Source organism: Prionailurus viverrinus, chromosome D1 (assembly GCF_022837055.1).
Source record: "Prionailurus viverrinus isolate Anna chromosome D1, UM_Priviv_1.0, whole genome shotgun sequence".
Lineage (NCBI taxonomy): Eukaryota > Metazoa > Chordata > Mammalia > Carnivora > Felidae > Prionailurus > Prionailurus viverrinus.
Genome location: NC_062570.1, coordinates 29,696,497 through 29,715,083, shown reverse-complemented (window position 1 = coordinate 29,715,083; position 18,587 = coordinate 29,696,497). Strand labels below are relative to the sequence as shown.

Here is an 18,587-nt window from a genome sequence, read left to right as displayed (position 1 = left end):
GCCTAGGAATTGGGGAAATGCCCAGACAAGGTAATATTTGGGCTGGGTCTTAAAGATGAGCTTTGGAATTTCATTGGCAGAGGAGGGGTTTTGGATAGAAGAGGCATCATGGGCTAAAGCAGAGAGAGATGCAAATGTGGACATTATTCTGGAAGGATCCAGTGGTCCAGTGATGGTCATGGATCTATAGGCTATTACATCTGAAAGTGGATTTGCAAATGATCTAGTTCAATAGCTTATTTAACAGTTGAGGAAACCACAGGCAGGAATGCTGGACTGACTTCTCCAAAGTCTGGAATTGATCTGCTCAGTTCCTTCCCACCAGCTCTCTGTGTACTTGCATCTACCATTCTTTGGATATATTTATGCGATGGATGGAGTTACTTACATCTTATATCAGTGTGCTTTGCACTGGCTTTGTCCCCTTGCCAAGTCTACAAATAGCATTCTCTTAGCTCTTCTACATTAAATATATCCACCAGTGCACCAATCAACCAGTCTATCTATCAAAAATGTATATAGAAACTACCAGTCCACCAATCAATCAATCAAAAATGTATATAGAAACTACCATGCCTGGAACTTTATACACTATTTGTTTATTTCTTCTGCTGTTTGGATCTACTCATTTCTTTGTGTTGCTTATCCTTAAAATGCATTTATTATTGATTGATATAAGATGTGAATATCTGAATCGATACTTCAACATTTCAATGTACTGAGAAACATAGGTATTTCAGAGCCAAAAAGATGCTGGGATATAACTTGGTGTACTGTTTATGTGTGTTCCAGTTTATTCATTTCCAAGAAAACTAGTTTTAAGACCCCATTCCATCACCATTACTCTGAGTTAATTAAGATGAGAACAATGAGAATTAATTTCTGACAAACCCTTGCCACCTGCAAAAGAAAGTTGCCTATGCCCTATTCTGGAATCTGGGAGTTTGGTTGCCTGTAGCAGGCAGCACACGATTATTATGTGAGTCCCCTGATGCTTCTCTTCTGGACCCTCCCCTGTGTCCTCAACCTCACTCTCACCCAGCCTGGCCACAGTTACAAGGTTGTCCAGCTGTAGACCTGGTCTCTCTTCTCTGCAGACCTGCAGTGACATGGGCTGATTGCATACACAAAGATGTCAGAACAAATAACTACGTCTGGGAGCTGTCTGAATAACAGCCTGTGGAATAAAATGCACACGTTGTCGAAGCGATGGGGGAGGTTAGAAAGCAAGGATATCTTGACAGAAAGAGAAAAGTGTTGGAATTAATTCATAAACGTGTTGGATGGAAATTAGCAGATGAAGATTTGCAAAGGGAGTAGAGACAGTGGAAGAGAGAAAAGGGAAGCTAGACAGATGGAGAGGGGGAGGGAAACAGTGGAAAAGAGAGCAGAAGACACAGCTTTATTTCACGGTCTTGCTTTACCCTCAGCTGAAGCAGCCTGTGCTTTTACAGGGATCCCGCTTTGCCTTTTGTCTTGTGTTCCCCTCTTAACCTCCACCATCCTCCATCAGCACTCCTGTTCCTGGCTTTGTTCCAGCCTCCCACCTTCCCCCACAATTGTGCTTTTTGCACTCATGGGATTCCTGATTTCTTGATAAGGGGACTCTTAAGAGGCTAAAAGCACCAAACTTGTGGCTCAGGCATGGTAGGGAGGAAGGACTGGGGCTTTAGAGGAGCTCTTATCTCCTGACACTCGGTCTGTACAGATCACCCACTCTGAACCTCAGGTTTTCAACCTGTCAAATTAGGATTGTTGGCTAGCTGATGTAATTCTGTTATATGCCATTTATCTTAGAATCTGGTATGTTGTATGTATTCAATAAGTATCATTATCATCATCATCATCATTCCTGTCATTAATAACAGCAGTAAGAGTAGTAGATTCTAAATTTTCTCTCTAGTGTTTTATACCTAGTAGTTCAGTCTTTCTGATACAAGTCAAGAGGTCGAAGCTGTGTGTTTAAACTCTGTTTTAGAGCCAAAATGGACACATGCTTCCCTATTTCCATTCCGTAATTGATAGTTGGAGTTTTGCCACATAACAGTAAGTCTGTTGGATGATGTTCCATTCTGGATCATATACAGGCAATCACCCAGTTTCATTTTGAAGGAACAATTGAGATTACTACGTGTGATATAAGACAAGACTGCGTTCATTTTTTCCCTCTATTATAAGAGTTTGCCTTGAAGTATCTTCTCTTAATTTCCTCTCCACCTCCCCAGATTCAGGTAGCACTTCTGTACCTGTGCCTGCATACAGTCTCAATGTATGCAGATTCTAAGTTTTTCCTAAAGTAGATGCAGATATGTCCAGGCCGCATGCACAATTATGCTTTTTACAAAGTTATTTTTCACCTCTCTCTGCTCCATTTTATTTCTCTTTCTCTGTGGCTTCAGAGTCCTTGTTTCTCTACCACTCTGCCTTATGGCCTTTTCCTTCCACTTATGAAAGGGAAAAACAATTTGCATTTTCCATAAAATCCACTCACACCAACATGTTAACTCTTTTCAAGTGTCTTGTGATTGGAATTCCTTAAACTCTGATTGGGCTTTATTTTTTGAGAAAGAAGTCAGGCATTAGCTTGCCCAAAGTAAAACTATCTGGGGAGGGGTAGAGGTCACCTTTCCTCCCCTTCCTTTTCTATGATGTCCCTGAGAGAATGCACATTTTAATCCTTTCAGTAGGGCTGCTTCAAAGGGCAATTGAGATGTGTAATGGTTAATTTTATGTGTCAACTTGGTTAGGCCACAGTATCCAGATATAGAGTCAGACATTATTCTAGATGTTTCCTTGAAGGTATTTTTTAGATGAGACTAACATTTAAGTCAGTAGACTTTGAGGAAAGAAGATCACCCTCCATAATATGGGTGGACTTCATCCAATTAGTTGAATACCTTAATAGAAGAAAACTGACCTCCCTTGAGAAACAGGGAATTCTACTAGGAGACAGCCTTCAGATTTGAACTGTAACATTAACTCTTCCCTGGGTCTCAAGCCTGCTGGCCTACCCACACACTATGGACTTGTCAGCTTCCATAATCACATAAATTAATCCTTAACACACACACACACACACACACACACACACACACAGAGAGAGAGAGAGAGAGAGAGAGAGAGAGAAGGACAGAGAGAGGGAGAAGTAACATATATGCAAAATTCTACTGTGTCTGTTTCTCTGGAGAACTCTGACTCATACAAGATGCCTGGACCTGTCCTCTCTCTCCCCTGTAATTCTCCTTTCTTTCCTTGTCTTCTGCTTTTGTTTTGCCACTTCCTTTCCCTTTATCTTTCCGAAGACTTCTTGACCACTGGAGGAGGGAAAGTCAAACACTGATTTTGTCTTCTCCCTTCTCGGGAAGGGAAAGACTTCTTGCCACCACAGGCAATTTACAGCCCCATGATCCAGGGAGGTTTTTTTTTTTGTTGTTGTTGGTTGTCTTTTTTTCCCCCCATGTCTCAGTATTTGTGACACTGAATGCATCTAGTGAGGTAACCCGGAGCTAGGAACTAGAGCAACTGGGATGAGATGAGACAGAATTTTCAGGATTACAGTCAGCAAAATTTTGGTGCTAAGTTAAGAGGTGGGTGGGGGAGCATTCCTGGTGATAAAAAAGGTGGTTTGTAGACAAATCCTAGATATTTCTGAGGCGGTGGTGATGATGCTTACAGCCCAACAGAATTTTAGAGACTATTTCGGCCAATGCACCACAACCTTTTTTGGCCAAAAATCACAATAAAAATACATTTAAAAATGTCACTACACCACAAGTGCACACCTGAGAGCCTGAGAACTCATACAAGTAAATGAATAAAGTCTGCACTCTGGGATGTCATAATACTTTATGAGAGGCTTACTCATTATGCTAAGTGACCATATATCACAGTGATTATGTAAATCACAAGATATGCTTCTGATTAATATGGTTATGTTTTATTAATTAGGATATTCATATCTGAAACCCATCCACCTAACTTGTTAGCCATGTCATACAGCAACTCTTTTCCTCCCATGAAGAGCTTCTCACAATATAAATAATAGTATGGTCCAGCATCAGTCGTATATGGGCACAGAGCATATAATTCTAATTCTTTTTCTTCACCTCAAGGTAAACTGCTATCAGTAAAATCACATCCAATGTCTAAATGAGGATAAATATATTCAACTATGTAATATTTGGTGTGTGACTCTTGAATAGCTATGGTACCTGTGAGATTTCAGAGTAAGGGCTGGAGACACATGACTATTCTTTATTATTTATTAAATAAATATTTATTGAAAATCTGCTATATCCCAACAATATTGTTATGGGCACTGGTGACAGGCCAGGGAACCATGGGGGGGGGGGCAGGAAAAGACTTAGCATTTTCTACTTAGAGTTTCTAGAAATCACTAGGAGTAATCTTTCTTCTCTATGTATCAGTTTTTTAACCTAATAATACCTTCCTAATACAGGTGTTAAAATAATTATATGAAATTGTGAGGTATATATTCTGGTGTGATGATGATGATGATGATGATGATGATTATAATGATGACGAAAGCCACTGTCAGTTTTTAAATGTTGTTTGGTTGGGCAGTTGGGGAACCCGGGTGGCTCAGTTGGTTGAGTACCCGACTATTGATTTCAGCTCAGGTCTTGCTCCCAGGGTTGTGGAACTGAGCCCAGCATTGGGCTCTGCACTGAGCATGGAGCCTGTTTACCATTCTCTCTCTCTCTCTCTCTCTCTCTCTCTCTGTCTCTGTCTCTGTCTCTCTCTGTCTCTTTCTCTCCCTCTCTCTCCCTTGTTCCTGCTCCCTCTCTCCAAATAAAAATATAATAAAAAAATAAAATGAATGCTGGTTGGTTGGTTGGTCTGTCCCTGAGTGGGTCCAGACATAGAACTTCTAAACTGAAACAATTAATCCTAACACATTTATTAATCATTAGCCATGTACAAGATGCTGTGATTAGCACAGGTGGGTCTATGGCACCTCCAGGGAACTCTGACTTCAGACACTACATATCAATATTCAAGTCTCTCAGGCTGAAGTGAAATAAAACAAAACACAGCACTAACCCCTTCCAGACCCATATCTCTGTCTAGTTAGAGCTGCACTTTTTGTTTTCTTTTCATTCACTCAGAGGTGATCTTGAAAACCTGGCCACATCTGCTTTCTGCACTACTTGTATTCCATCCCACCTAAGTTCAGCACCTAACTTCCACAACCCTGCCAGAGAAACTGCTTCTGCCAATGTCTCCAGCATCTTCCACTGTGCAGGACCAAAAGCCTGATTGTCCATCCTTCGCTAACCTGAATTCTCTAGCATTTGACACTGTTAAACAATCCCTTCTTCCTGATTAGACTCCGCCTTGATTTCTATGCAGCTATCAATCCCTGATTTTCCTTCTGTTTTTTAGTTACTCATCAGACTCCTTCATGGGTTCTTCTGCTCACTCCTTAAAATGTTTGCATTGCCCAGAATTCACACTAATGCTATATTCCTTCTAACTCCACTGCCCTTGTTGACGGACTTTATTCTTACCCAGGGCTTCAGCTCCCACTTTTACAGAGGTGATTCCAAAATCTGTAACTGTAAACATTGTCTCTTTCTCAAGCTCAGAACCTAAATATCCTCATGCCAACAGAAATCTTTACTTGGATATTTCACTGGCAGTTTCCATTCGGCATTTATCATTGATCACCCTCCACTCAGTATCAACTCCTCTTGCTGTTTCTCTGATTGGTAACATTATCTGCTCTGCTGCCAACATCAGAAGCCAAGTGGCAGCCTGAATCGTAAAACTTCAGCCTGTAGGAGTGAATTTAGGGCTCACTTCCTTTGATCAGCTTTCTGGCACCCCAAATCCAGTTTAGATGGTCCAACTCTGAGATGCTGAGGCATCCTTGCATACTGTTACTTTAAATCTTATATTGTACTTCAAAATCTGATTTATTTGCCTTACTAGGCTATAAACTCCCTGGGGGTCGGTAATATATCATATTGTTAGTATCCCCAGGCCCAGTAAATTGCCCAGATATTCAATTAATATTGGTCAAAGAACCCCCAAAACCAAAACCACAACAATGAATGATTGAATGAACTGGTCAACAAAATAAACAATATAAAACAAATTGGCCAATGTGATAAGATTGTGATAATATAAATGCACAAGTTCTAGTTCGTCTCTAAGAACAAGAGAGAGCAGTTTCGTTTTAGCCCAGGTGAAGTAGTATCGGGCTTATTGATACTTACAATGTGTCCAGACCTCTGCTAGGTATTTCATGTAAAACTTGTTCACTTCTTCAAAGAAAGAAAGTAATGTTAATGTTGCCCAAATAACCATTGAGGAAACTTGGCCCCAGAGAACTTTGGCCCATTGCTCAAGGCCCCAGCTTCTCCGTGGCAGGTCCAGATTTAAAGCCAGACAGATTGATCCTTCTCTCCTTCACACCTTGGTTCCCTGAGTGGAATGACCCATTTCCCACTCATTACAGTGGAAGCATGAGTGAGACCTGGGAGGAGAAAGACTGTAATAACTCCTATTGAGCTTTTAAAAATTCATTTTAGGGGCGCCTGGGTGGCGCAGTTGGTTAAGCGTCCGACTTCACCCAGGTCACGATCTCGCGGTCCGTGAGTTCGAGCCCCACGTCGGGCTCTGGGCTGATGGCTCAGAGCCTGGAGCCTGTTTCCAATTCTGTGTCTCCCTCTCTCTCTGCCCCTAGCCCGTTCATGCTCTGTCTCTCTCTGTCCCAAAAATAAATAAACGTTGAAAAAAAATTCATTTTATGGTTTGTAGTTCTCACTATAATGTTTTTTTGTTATTTGATTTCTAGAACTATATGTTATTTGATTTCTAGAACTCATTACTAGTAAGTAATGAGGCTTGTGGAAATTGGTCCCTTTAAAGGAGTCTCCATTTTTTCTAGAAGGAGGTACTTTAATGTGGTTGATGCTTTGTGATGTCCCACTCTTGGCGAGTTTGGGGGCCAGGGAAGAAATGAGAGCATAGTAAAGAGAGTCCCTGGTGGGGATGGGGTTGGACCCTCTGCTGTCCACCTCACTGACTTTCTACAGATTATGGATAGTGGACATCAGTTCTCTCATGCAGCAAATATTTGATATTTACTCTGTCCCAAGCTCTAGTCCACAGTAGAGGAATCAGGGATGACAAGACAGATATCCTGCTCTCACGGACCTTGCGTTTCTAATGGAGAAAGATAATTAAATGCATATGCACATATGCCACACACACACACAAACACAAACACACACATTTTGAAAAAAAGAGAGTAAGATAAGGAGGATGATACATAGACTGGATTCTACAGCTATCTTTAGATCACTCTCTATGTGTTGGGGAACACCTCACCTATATATTTTTACAATGCAAATATTGTGTGCCTTATGTTTTCCTGTTGGCTTTGCTTATTTTAGTTTTTTGCTGCTGTTTTTGTTCATTCCTTGGGCTATTTTTGTTGTCTTACTTGTTTTGGTTTGGTTTGGTTTGGTCAGTTTTAATAATTTTGGCATAAAGAAGGGGATTTGAATGCTCACTGTCACTGATAGCTGCCATCAGGCCAGGCACTATAATAGGAGATTTCACGTGTATCATCTGTCTTAATTCTCACAGCAACCCTTTGAAGAAGCTCTTATTAACCCTGTTTACAGATGAAAAGATAAAATCACAGTGGAGACAAGTAATATGCCCAAGATCACAGAGCTCATAATTGGCAGAGCTGGGATGTGAAGCATGAATTTTAATTCATGCCCAATATTGGTTCTTTTTACCAGCTCAAGCAGATGAGTACTGTATTAGAAAGGATGTGAAATGGTCTATGATGAAAGAAGAACAGATTAAGATTCAAGTGACCTAAAGTCTGGCCTCAAGTCAGCAGCTGACCAGGAAAACCATTTGACTTATATTTGCTTCATTTGCAGAAGTTCAAAGAGACAACTGGAAGTGAAGTTCCTCATTCCCACCTAGCAATGATCACATAGGTAGCTATTATATGGAAACTGCTTTAGGTTTTACAGAGTTCACTACTTGTGTCTCATTCATAGTATTGTGTTCTGGCATCTGTTTCTACTTCTTGGAACTTCCTTGACCCTAGAAACTGAAGGCCCAGTCAGTTCTTACCTCTCTGATCACTAGCAAACATTTCTAGTTTACTACACCTCCAGGTCCTGAGGACCTTGAGAGAGACACCTTCTATAGGCTAAGTTACAAAGCCTCCTTGATCGTTCCACCCCACTGGGTCCTTACTGATTTAGGTAGGTTTCTGTAATATAAATAAGCATCATGCATGGGCTTCTTACTTTATGTTTATTCCTAATGCACACACAGAGCAGCTGGGTACAATTTTTTCTCAGATAAACACAAGCTGTAAGTTTTCTTTATTTATGAATAACACACAGTTTGAAATTGCTTTTACAACTGGATACAAATTTCATTAGGCAAATTCAGATATTTCTGTTGGATCCAGAATTCCCCCAAAGTCATCCTTTCCTAGGCAGCTTCTCCACGGTAAAATAAAACCTTATTAATAACCACTTTTGATCTGTAAGTGATCTTTTGGTGACTTATAATTCTAAATTGGCTCTTCTTTGAAATCATAGAAATACCTATCCTGTTTCCCATATTACACACACACACACACACACACACACACACACATGACCTTCAAACAAGTTGGGAATTTGCCTGTTCTGCACCCTACAGCTTATCTGTCCACATAACCACTTCAGGGAAGAAACTTGTGCATGGGGAGAATTAGGCACTTTGTATAGGTAATAAGAACTAACATTTATATTGAGTGCTTACTGAGTGCCAGACAGGATGCTGATGACATTACATGCAGTATTTCATTTTAACACTCACAAATACTGTATGTACTCAATATTATCATTGTCTCTATTTATAGATGGGAAACTGAGGATTAGCAAAGTTAAGAAAATTATAAAAAGTCACACAGAAGTATGTATTTAGAGGTAGGATTCAGACAGACTCCAGTGTCCCTGTTCTAGTCTTACTACACTTTAAAACAGAGGCTTTCTTTCAATTGACCTAGATCATGGTAGACACATGACTTAAATTTGGGCCATTTGACTCTTATTAAGGGGAAGTGAGCAGCATGTTTTCAAAAAATGGACTGATAACTTCATGGCCTCATTCTGAGTCAATCCTAAAATCTACTCTCAAGAGTTCAAATGTAGCTGAGGAGAGGAAATAAACTAAGAGACAAATTGAAATCCATGGGATTGCTTAGATTCTGAAGCTTAAGATTAGGGGGGCTGTTTCTAATGTACAAACAAAGGCAGAGGGGTTCCTAGATCTGGGATAAGGGTTCCATGGATAACATGCCCCCCAAAAGAATTTTACCACATCTTTTAAAATAGTAAGCTTGGAAGTAGGTTTCCTATGAGATGCTAGTGTTGTCCTCATTCCTGTATAGTAAGCTTCAGACTCTTTTCTCCCACTGTCGACCTCATATCTCCATCTGACGGTCTCAAGGAGCTTTCTATTCACTCTTTCAACTCCTGATTCTCAAAATCTATTCCTTCTGGAAACATCCCCTTCACAGGATATTGTACCACCCAATATCCAGTTACCAGCCAAAACTTAGAAGTCATCATCAAACCCTGTTTCTTTCTCAATCCCAAAATCCAAACTCTCAGAAAGTCCTAAATGCTGTTCATCCAAATGCTGTTCATCCAAGATATACTCCTTACATTTTCATTTTTATTATTTTTTAAATTTTTTAATGTTTATTTATTTTTGAGAGAGAGAGAGAGAGAGAGAGAGAGAGAGAGAGATTGAGAGAACATGAGCTGAGGGTGGGCAGAAAGACAGGGAGATACAGAATCTAAAGCAGGATCCAGGCTCCCAGCTGTCAGCACAGAACCTAACGTGGGGCTCAAACTCACGAGCTGTGAGATCATGACCTGAGCTTAAGTCAGATGCTTAACTGACTGAGCCACCCAGGTGCCCCACATTTCCATTTTTTCTGTCATCATTGCTACCACCATTATTTCCTTCCTGTTCTACTCTTGAAAATCTCCCTGCTTCCATTCTGTACCCTTGCAAACCATTCTCTACATGACAACCACATTTCAAAACTATCATTCAGTTCATGTCACCTCTCTGCTTTAAAGTTTTCCGAAGTGACTGCACTGCATTGGATCCACCTCTGCCTTTTCTATTGTAAATCACCATGAATATCAAGATGTCTGTAGATTTGAATCAAATCTCTAGTTTGGACATGGGACATTTATAATCTTTCACTCATGTCTTTCTACATGTCACAAGTTGTTATCACAGGAAAGTGGTCGTTATATTGTATAATCATAGTTTATGATTACGAAATGCATCCAAAGTGCTGAGTTCTTTCGTGATGTGCTACCCATATTGTCTCATTAATTGTCACCTTGTATTAATCATGTTTTTAGTATTTTCTGTATTTTATGATGCCTTGACATCTGGGAGGCTTGCTAATACTGGATAAACTGCCCCTTCTAGGGTTAGCTAATTCCTAGAAGCAAGCAACTTGCCTTCAGCATGTCTTTTATAGGCAAACCAATCAAGTATGAGCCCATACCCCAAACCACCTTTTTTTTATCCAACTGTTACACACCAATATATTTCCTCTGCCCTAACTCACCTCAGGAACACTAGATACTACCATTGTAGCCCAGAGCCTGCCAAAATTACTCGAACAATCTGATCCTAAGCTTGCTCAAACTCACCAACCCTGCCTCACCCACTCCTTCTCATGGAGACTGCAGCTGAGGCTCTGGGCTTTTGCTTTCTCTTCTTCTCTTGACGTTTCTCTTCTTGACCCACCCTAGTGCTTTCGTTCGTGGCTCTGCACATCCTCTCCTCTTGGGAATGATAAGAAATAAATTCTTTCAAGGAAGCTGTCTCCATGTCTATCAGCATACTAGATCTCAAAACAAAATCTTGGGGAAATTTCAAGACATCCCCACCCCCATAAGATAGGTATTAATAGGTACCAGTCACACAGCTGAAGGCTTGAGGAATCAGTATTCAAAGAGACAGTCCAAATTCAGAACACTCTTAGTCAGTACTCTTAATTTGTCCTCATACAATTTGTCTTCATGTATGTGGATATATATCCAAGAGGGGTTTAATTGGAAGTCTCCCCATCATGGTACTCAAGCAAACATTTCTTAGAAAACCCCCAATATAAACCACTGTAGTGCTTGTTCATTGTGAACCTCACCTCTGTTTTCTTTCCCATTCCAAATTGGTCGGGCTTCCTACTCTATAATTGGAATAAAGGCCCCTAGCAATGCCTTACACATGAGTGAAATCTCCCCTACAAAACTGCAGACTGGCAAAGATTAACATAAGGATTAGGTCACTGCAGTCATTTCTCTGATTCACTAGCTCTTGAATTCAGCCATTTATTCACCCACAAATATTGAAGTTGGGAAGCCAGCTTATAGAGGAGAGCAAACACAATAAGCCCTGTTCTCTAGAACTCCAGATACCCATAGTTGGGGAAAGCCAGCCCAGCAAAACACAGATACTTATCCCTTCCTTAAAAGAAATATTTATTACATATTATTAAGAATATATATGGGGCACCTGAGTAGCTCAGTGGGCGTGGCCGACTTCAGCTAAGGTCATGATCTCACAGTTTGTGGATTTGAGCCTCCTGGTAGACTGTGCTGACAGCTCAGAGCCTGGAGCCTGCTTAGGATTCTGCGTCTCCCTCTCTCTGCCCCTCCCCTACTCACGCTCAGTCTCTCTCTCTCTCTCTCTCTCTCTCTCTCTCTCTCTCTCAAAATAAACATTAAAATAGTTTTTAATAAAAAATAAAAAAAAGAATATATAATGTCTTGCTTCAACTTATCTCTGCTGCTCTTCTTTTCTTGTCTCTTCTGTTCTTTTCCCAGCTGGACTTGTTCCCCAACAACTTTTCCCATTTCAAACAATCCCTCATAGATTAAGTTAGCATTTAGCAACAGCCCCGTTTGCATCTCCTGAGAAGCACTAGGACCAGACCTACAGGTGCATGAGTAGGAACTATCATCTGAGCCCACTACAACCAAGTGGCAAGTGCTGACCCAACCCCATGCCACCATCCCCCAGGGTTCAAGATACAAAGTATGTAATTGAAGAAAATCATAAGCACAGTCTTATGTTCTCAGCATTACTCAGGTTAAAGCACTGAAAAAAGGCTTTCCAGTCTGGTGATAATGGATAAGAGCATCTCAGAGTTTAGAGGATTTCATATAATGTGTATACAGAAAACCCAGGTACACTCAAATCTTAAGGAAAGATGTATGCCATTAAAACTGGCAGGTGGGGGGCGCCTGGGTGGCGCAGTCTGTTAAGCGTCCGACTTCAGCCAGGTCACCATCTCGAGGTCCGGGAATTCGAGCCCCGCGTCAGGCTCTGGGCTGATGGCTCAGAGCCTGGAGCCTGTTTCCGATTCTGTGTCTCCCTCTCTCTCTCTGCCCCTCCCCCGTTCATGCTCTGTCTCTCTCTGTCCCAAAAATAAATAAATGTTGAAAAAAAAATTTAAAAAAAAAACTGGCAGGTGGTTCCAAAGTAAGTAGTTTGGGTGCTTTTTGAGGTCTGAGCCTCTCTTCTGGGCATCTTTTCTCCTCCCAACATTGTAGCCCAAGAAATCAGGATGAGTGTCCTGCCTAACTCCTGCCTTCATTAATATCTCCTCTCTGGAAAGGAGACAGTATGTGTTTTTTTACTATATTAAAAGATATAAAGCATACATAGCAACACTGGTGATATGTATTCTTTTTTCCTGAGGTGTAATGCTCTCATTAAAAACTTTAAGCCTAAGAATGTATGTGGGCTCCCATTTTACAAGGGAGGATAGGGCAGTATTTATTTGTGTTCAGTCCCTCATAACCAAGAGCAGGTATGATGTCTTTGTATCCTTAAACAGCTAAAGTAATGAACAAGAGTTTAAAGCTTATTTTTGAATTAAATTCCATTGTTCAGAGCCCTGCCTAATTTAACAAAAGGATGTGAGAAAGAATAAAGAAAATGCACACAGCAACCATTAAATTATGATATAGGAGTATAGGCTATGCTTCTGTCAGGTATGAAGTGGCTTCTGCCAGGAGCAACAAGAAAAGTGACAGGAGAGGCCCAAAGAAAGCCTGAGCACTCTGGTTTAGAACTGAACTAAATTAATCTAAGCCCCAAAGAAACTGGTAAGTTGGCCTTCAGGATAGCCTATCCACCAAGTCCCCTCCCAATACCATAATGGGGCCAATTCATGTTGAGAGCATAAAGCCATAGAGTTTCTGAAAATCAACTCTAATGCTTTTTAGGATTTCCATGTGTTTTTCCTATCTCTTACTTTTTTTTTTTTTTTTTTTTTTTTTTTTACAATAAAATACTTGAATAATAAGCATGGAGTAGGTTGTGGACCATTCTGTATGTTGTACAGTAAGAAGAAATTCAGAATTGCCAGTTTGGGAGACAGAGTCTGGAGCCAGGCATAGCTCAGAGGTGGGTCATCTGAGCAGAGAGCGTACTTCATCTTTTTACAAAAGCTTCGGGGAGCTCTGCCATAGTATTGTATGCAGCTTGGCGGGGTGGCAAACAGCGACAGTGGCGAACACGCACACACCAGTTTAGCTACCTCCTAGGAAATGATGTTCAGTTCTCCAGGGCAGGGTCTGCCAACTTCTGCTTGAGCACAGGGAGGGAAGGTGCGAGCATCAATTTTTCATTTGCTGCCCCCCCCGGCCCCCCCCCCGCTACTGAACTCTCTCTTCCCTCACTCCCCTCCCCTGCCCCCCCCCCCCCCACTCCGCCCCTTGCAGGAGAAGCCACCGAGAGGGGCGCGGCATCCTCTCGGCTAGCTTGAGTGTCAGGGGGAGAGCGGAGCCGGCTGCTGCACCTGCCTCCCGCCGCTCCGCGATACAGCCCGTGTGGGCGCGGCAGGGGTTAAGGTGGGCGCCCGCGCCCCGAGCCCCGCGCCTTGCGCCCACCCGCCGGGATGAGCGCGCAGTCCGCCCGCTCGCTCGGCGCCGGCCCAGGAGAAAGTGGCGGTCAGTGATGGAGCTGCTGCCATGACAACCCAGGCGGTCTGGGCCCGCGCGCTTCTGGACTGCTCCCGGGAGGAAGGCTGCGCGGAGGCCGGGGGCGGCCTCTGAGCGTGGCGTCCGCGCGTCCCCGCGTCCCGTGCCACGTCCCCGGAGGAGGCGGGGGCGCCGTCCGCCAGCTCCCCGTGCGCCCGGAGCCTGCGCCGGGCGGCGCTCCGCGGGCTGGCGACGCGGGCCGGGCTGGCCACCAGTCGCCGCCCGGGCTGCGGTGGAGGACGCCCACGGCACCGACGGATCCTTGGGCTGAGACGGCCGCCGGTCCCCGCGCTGGAACTTTTTGCCGCCTTTGGGTTCCAGATTCGAGACTCGGGCTGGTCTATAAATACATCTATACATGTGTGTGAGCTAATAAAACATTTTCTCCTCTCCTTGAAGCGGCAGCTTTTATGTCAGAGACACTTGCCTTGCTTCTTTGGGTTATAAACTTTTGATGCCAGACCTCTGCAGAACGTGCCCAACTGAATCTTAAAGTAGCATCTTGAAGAGAGAGGCAGAGAAAGAGCAATCTGTGACCTTCATCCCTGCACCTTCCTTCTTCCTCTCCCTTCCCGGCTGCATCCCTCTTCCCCAGGGGAGCGTCAAGAAAGCTCTTTTTGGATGCAGGAGGGGGCATCTGGTTCTGCTAGGCTGGAAAGCTGAGGCAGGATTTGAGGAAGAATCATTAGACTCCGGAGAGCCTGGACTCGTTTCTCCTCCTTCCCCCTCTCTGCTTCTGGCTTGCTCCATCCCCTTTCCGTCTCCGCACATCACCGCCAGAGACCCGCTGGTGTGCGGGGCGGGGGACAAGGACCGTGCCTCTGCTGGAGTTCTGGGAAGTTGTGGCTGTCGAGGATGGGGGTCTGTGGGTACCTGTTCCTGCCCTGGAAGTGCCTCGTGGTCGTGTCTCTCAGGCTGCTGTTCCTTGTACCCACAGGAGTGCCCGTGCGCAGCGGAGATGCCACCTTCCCCAAAGCTATGGACAACGTGACGGTCCGGCAGGGGGAGAGCGCCACCCTCAGGTAGGGAGCTGTACTTCAGCGGGGGTCTGAGCCCCTTGGATGTGAGGATGTGGGTAGGGGCCAGCCAGACAGGAAGAAAGAGAGAGAGGGAACATAGGTTTGGGTGGGGAATTGGGCGTGTGAAGGGCCTTTCTGCAGCCCCAAGAGTTGTCCACTTGAAGACTGTGCCTGCCAACACCTATTTTCCTGGACATGTTTGTCATTTGTTCTGGCTTTTCTGGTCCAGGATGGGATCCAGGACAGTGAGGTCGGTTCTTGGGACTCCATGTATCTATGGGGCAATGACATGGCTAGATTCACTTTTGCCCTGGCACCAAGGTGAGAACGTGAGAGCCCTGCCAATTGCAGTAGTGGGGGTTAGTCTAAGATCACTGAGAGCTTTGGTGGCTCTCTCACAGACCAGAAGGTATGTGATAAAGCAAGATAGTCTTCCACATGGGATGGCTTGCTCCTACCAGAGACATACCAAAATGTCAGGCTCTGGAATTGCCAGTGCTGGGCCATGGCCCTTTATGAGTCTGCTCAAGATGCATCCATCCATGTCAACCGTGTGTGGTGCTCCTGGGACCCCTATTATAAATTATGAGGGCAGTTTTATCTTTGCAGGCTCGGGCCAAGGAGCAGAAACATGTAGCTTTTATGCAACGACATCACTCCTGTGCGAAAAGCACAATAGAAAGCTTTTTGTTTTACCTTAATGAGTTACAGAGAATCACTTACATGCTCCAGGCAGAGGGGTGGAGATTCTTGGAATATGAACCTTTGGGGACTGGGCCCGCTGCAGCAGAGACTTTAATAAAAATGCAGCCACCACTTTCCACCAGCTCAGCAGATATCATCTTTTATCCCTTTAATGAGGCAGTTCTGGTCCTGGGAGACAGATTCAGGGACGTCCCAGCTTAACTCTGGCTCACAGTGTACACAGGCTGAATGTGTTTGCCCTGTCTATGACTTTGATGGTTATGGTGAAAATAAAACATGCTGTCCCAGATTCTGCAGCTGAGAAACCTGGCTTCTCCAAGGAACAACTGGGGATGGGGCTTCCTTCTTGTTCCTTTGGCTTTCCTGGTTGAACTCTTTCTGTATCTGGACAAGCTGCTCCCTGGGTAAAGAAAGAAGAGACCTCTTGGGACACTGGCTATTCTTCCCTAAACTCCAGGTTAAGGTTGGATTCTTGCCACTTTGGGAGATTCTTACCTGCAGCTTCTTTTGAGGAAGAGAACAGGCTTTGCAGTCCTGTCTCCTGGTGCCCTGGGGGCCCTGGAAGAAGAGAGAAAAAGGGAGGCTAGGGAAAGACTCCGCTCCCTAAGAGCAGGAGGGGAAACCCTTCAAGCCATGTGGGCACTCCTCAGCCTGTCCCAGACTAGAATGCAATGTCTGATTCAGTGTCCCAAGAAGTTTCAGGAGCCGAATCCCTAAGAATTAACTTGTGGGATGCACATTTGCAACACACCTGTCGACTCAAAGATAAGAATAATACATGGGCTACAACACGCATTAACCATGGAAATGTTGGTAAATGTTAGCAGATGTGAGGGGATGTCGATGCTGCCACCCACCTGTCTTTATCTTCTAATCTAGTATTGGGAGCAAAGAGGCATAGCACCGAATAAGGCCTCCTTACTGAATCTTCCAAATCTTCTGTCCCTTTCCTGCCCCTGAAAGTTAACACAGAAACTTAAAAAAAAACTCCAGCTTTCTGCTTTCTGGGATGCAGTAGGACTATTCCACCAGCAGAGGGCCAGCTTTGCTCTACCTTTTTTTTTTTTTTTTTTTTTATTAGCTGCTGGCCTGGTTTCCTGATCTTCAATTCAAATGTTCAGCAGCTGGGCTCCGTAATGGGAATGGGAATAAAAACAGGAAAAGCTGAATAGTTGCTTTTTGTGCTTTGTGGAGGAAAAAAAAAACCTTACATGTGCGAGTATAACTGTTATCTGTTACCTGATTGCATGCTTTAGTTTTTAAAAAGTAAATACGGCTTGTGTTGATTTTGCCTCTCCTCCTCTGTATAATTTGCTCTGAAATAGAGAGATTCAGCACATTGTCCACATTGTAATCTCTTTATACTCTCTTCCTTTTGCCTCTTGTGTTCTTCTCTCTTATTACTTTAATCTTCATTTTTATCAGGTGACTCCAAATTACATGTTTTTGCCTATAATGCGTTCTTTTCTCCCTTTTTTGTCTTCATCATTTAATTTTTATTAATTTCTGATTTTTTAAGGTTTTGATTTCACTCCTGTCAGAATGTTTCTTAAAACAACATACAAATCTCCTGAAGTTTTCTGGGGGTCCCAATCCCTCTCCAGATTTGTGTGCACTTCTGCTTTATTGGCTAGCAGCTGGGTGCCCAGGTCAATGGAAAATTTATTTGTCAGTACTCAGAGGGGAGTCCTGGCTTCTAGTCTCAGGAAGTCCTTAGCCTCAACTCCAGATAAATGTATCATGTTTTATTTTGTGTTGTATTTTTCTCTTAAAAAATTGTAAGTATGGTCACACTTCAGTCTCCTTAAAGATGTTCCCTTGGGAATGCAGGGTTTGGAAATTTAGCGTTCTGAATGCATCAAATGTGCAAGAGTTATTGAAAAAAAAATCAAATGATTCCCAGGCCTGTCAGCCAGACAAAGTCTTTTCGTATGTGGCTGCCCTGGATCAAAATATCCCAACTCTCTTTATAAATCTTGAATGAAGTCATGTAGGAGGCTAAAGACCTAGTAGAAAAGCAAAGGAGTGGAGAAAACTGGGTCCCTGTTTGAATTTTCCAGTGAGAAATAGCAAGGCTCAGAGAAGGATAATTTCCTTCCTTGGAGATATCAGTTTTGTTTTGATAGATCTTTGATTGTATTGAAGGACATTAGGAAGTGATGTGCCAGAGATCACACTGAAGTTTTGAACGTGGATAAAACTCATTTTCTATAAGTGAGGCAATATTATCTTCCTCATAACTACTTCACAGGGCTGCTTGAAAAGTAAAAATAATTATTTGAATATTGAGTAATTTTGCCTTCTTGGAAGAGAGATGATATGGAAAATGAAGGTGGTATTCACTATGGCTGAATTATAGCTTCTATGAATCTGATTTGAATTCATTATTACAAATGGACCCTCTTGGCCAGAATCATTTCATTACAATTATCTGCTGTTGGGTTAAAAATGTTCTGTGCCTTTCCATTAGATTAGATATGACAAGTATCTAGAAGTCCTACATCTGAATCAGTGCCCACATCAGGAAAGTAGTCCAGGATGCTCAGTGTGGTCAGTTGGGTCCTATTAAGCCATTTCAGTTACATGGATGATACCAAGATGTGCTTTCTTCCTGGGTCTCAATCTCCTCTAAATTTGTTTTAGTTACTTAGTCGAACCACATCATCTGTATACAGGAGTATTGTGAGGAGCTTAAGTAGGATGGAGGTAGGGCTTGCTGCTGTAACAAACTGGTGCACTAATGGCAAAACTTTCACTAACATACTGTATGTATGTATGCATGTATGTATGT

The 18,587-nt window shown here is 43.0% G+C and overlaps 1 protein-coding gene across 2 annotated transcripts in view; it reads left to right on the top strand.

The window, feature by feature from the left end:
• LOC125147204 (opioid-binding protein/cell adhesion molecule-like) overlaps positions 1–18,587 on the top strand; it is a 1,066,615-nt gene that overhangs the window by 552,587 nt on the left and 495,441 nt on the right. For both annotated transcript variants that reach the window (XM_047824290.1, XM_047824291.1), the window contains one exon: positions 15,010–15,094. In XM_047824290.1, the coding sequence (XP_047680246.1) occupies positions 15,010–15,094 (85 nt within the window). The remainder of the gene's footprint in view (positions 1–15,009; positions 15,095–18,587) is intronic.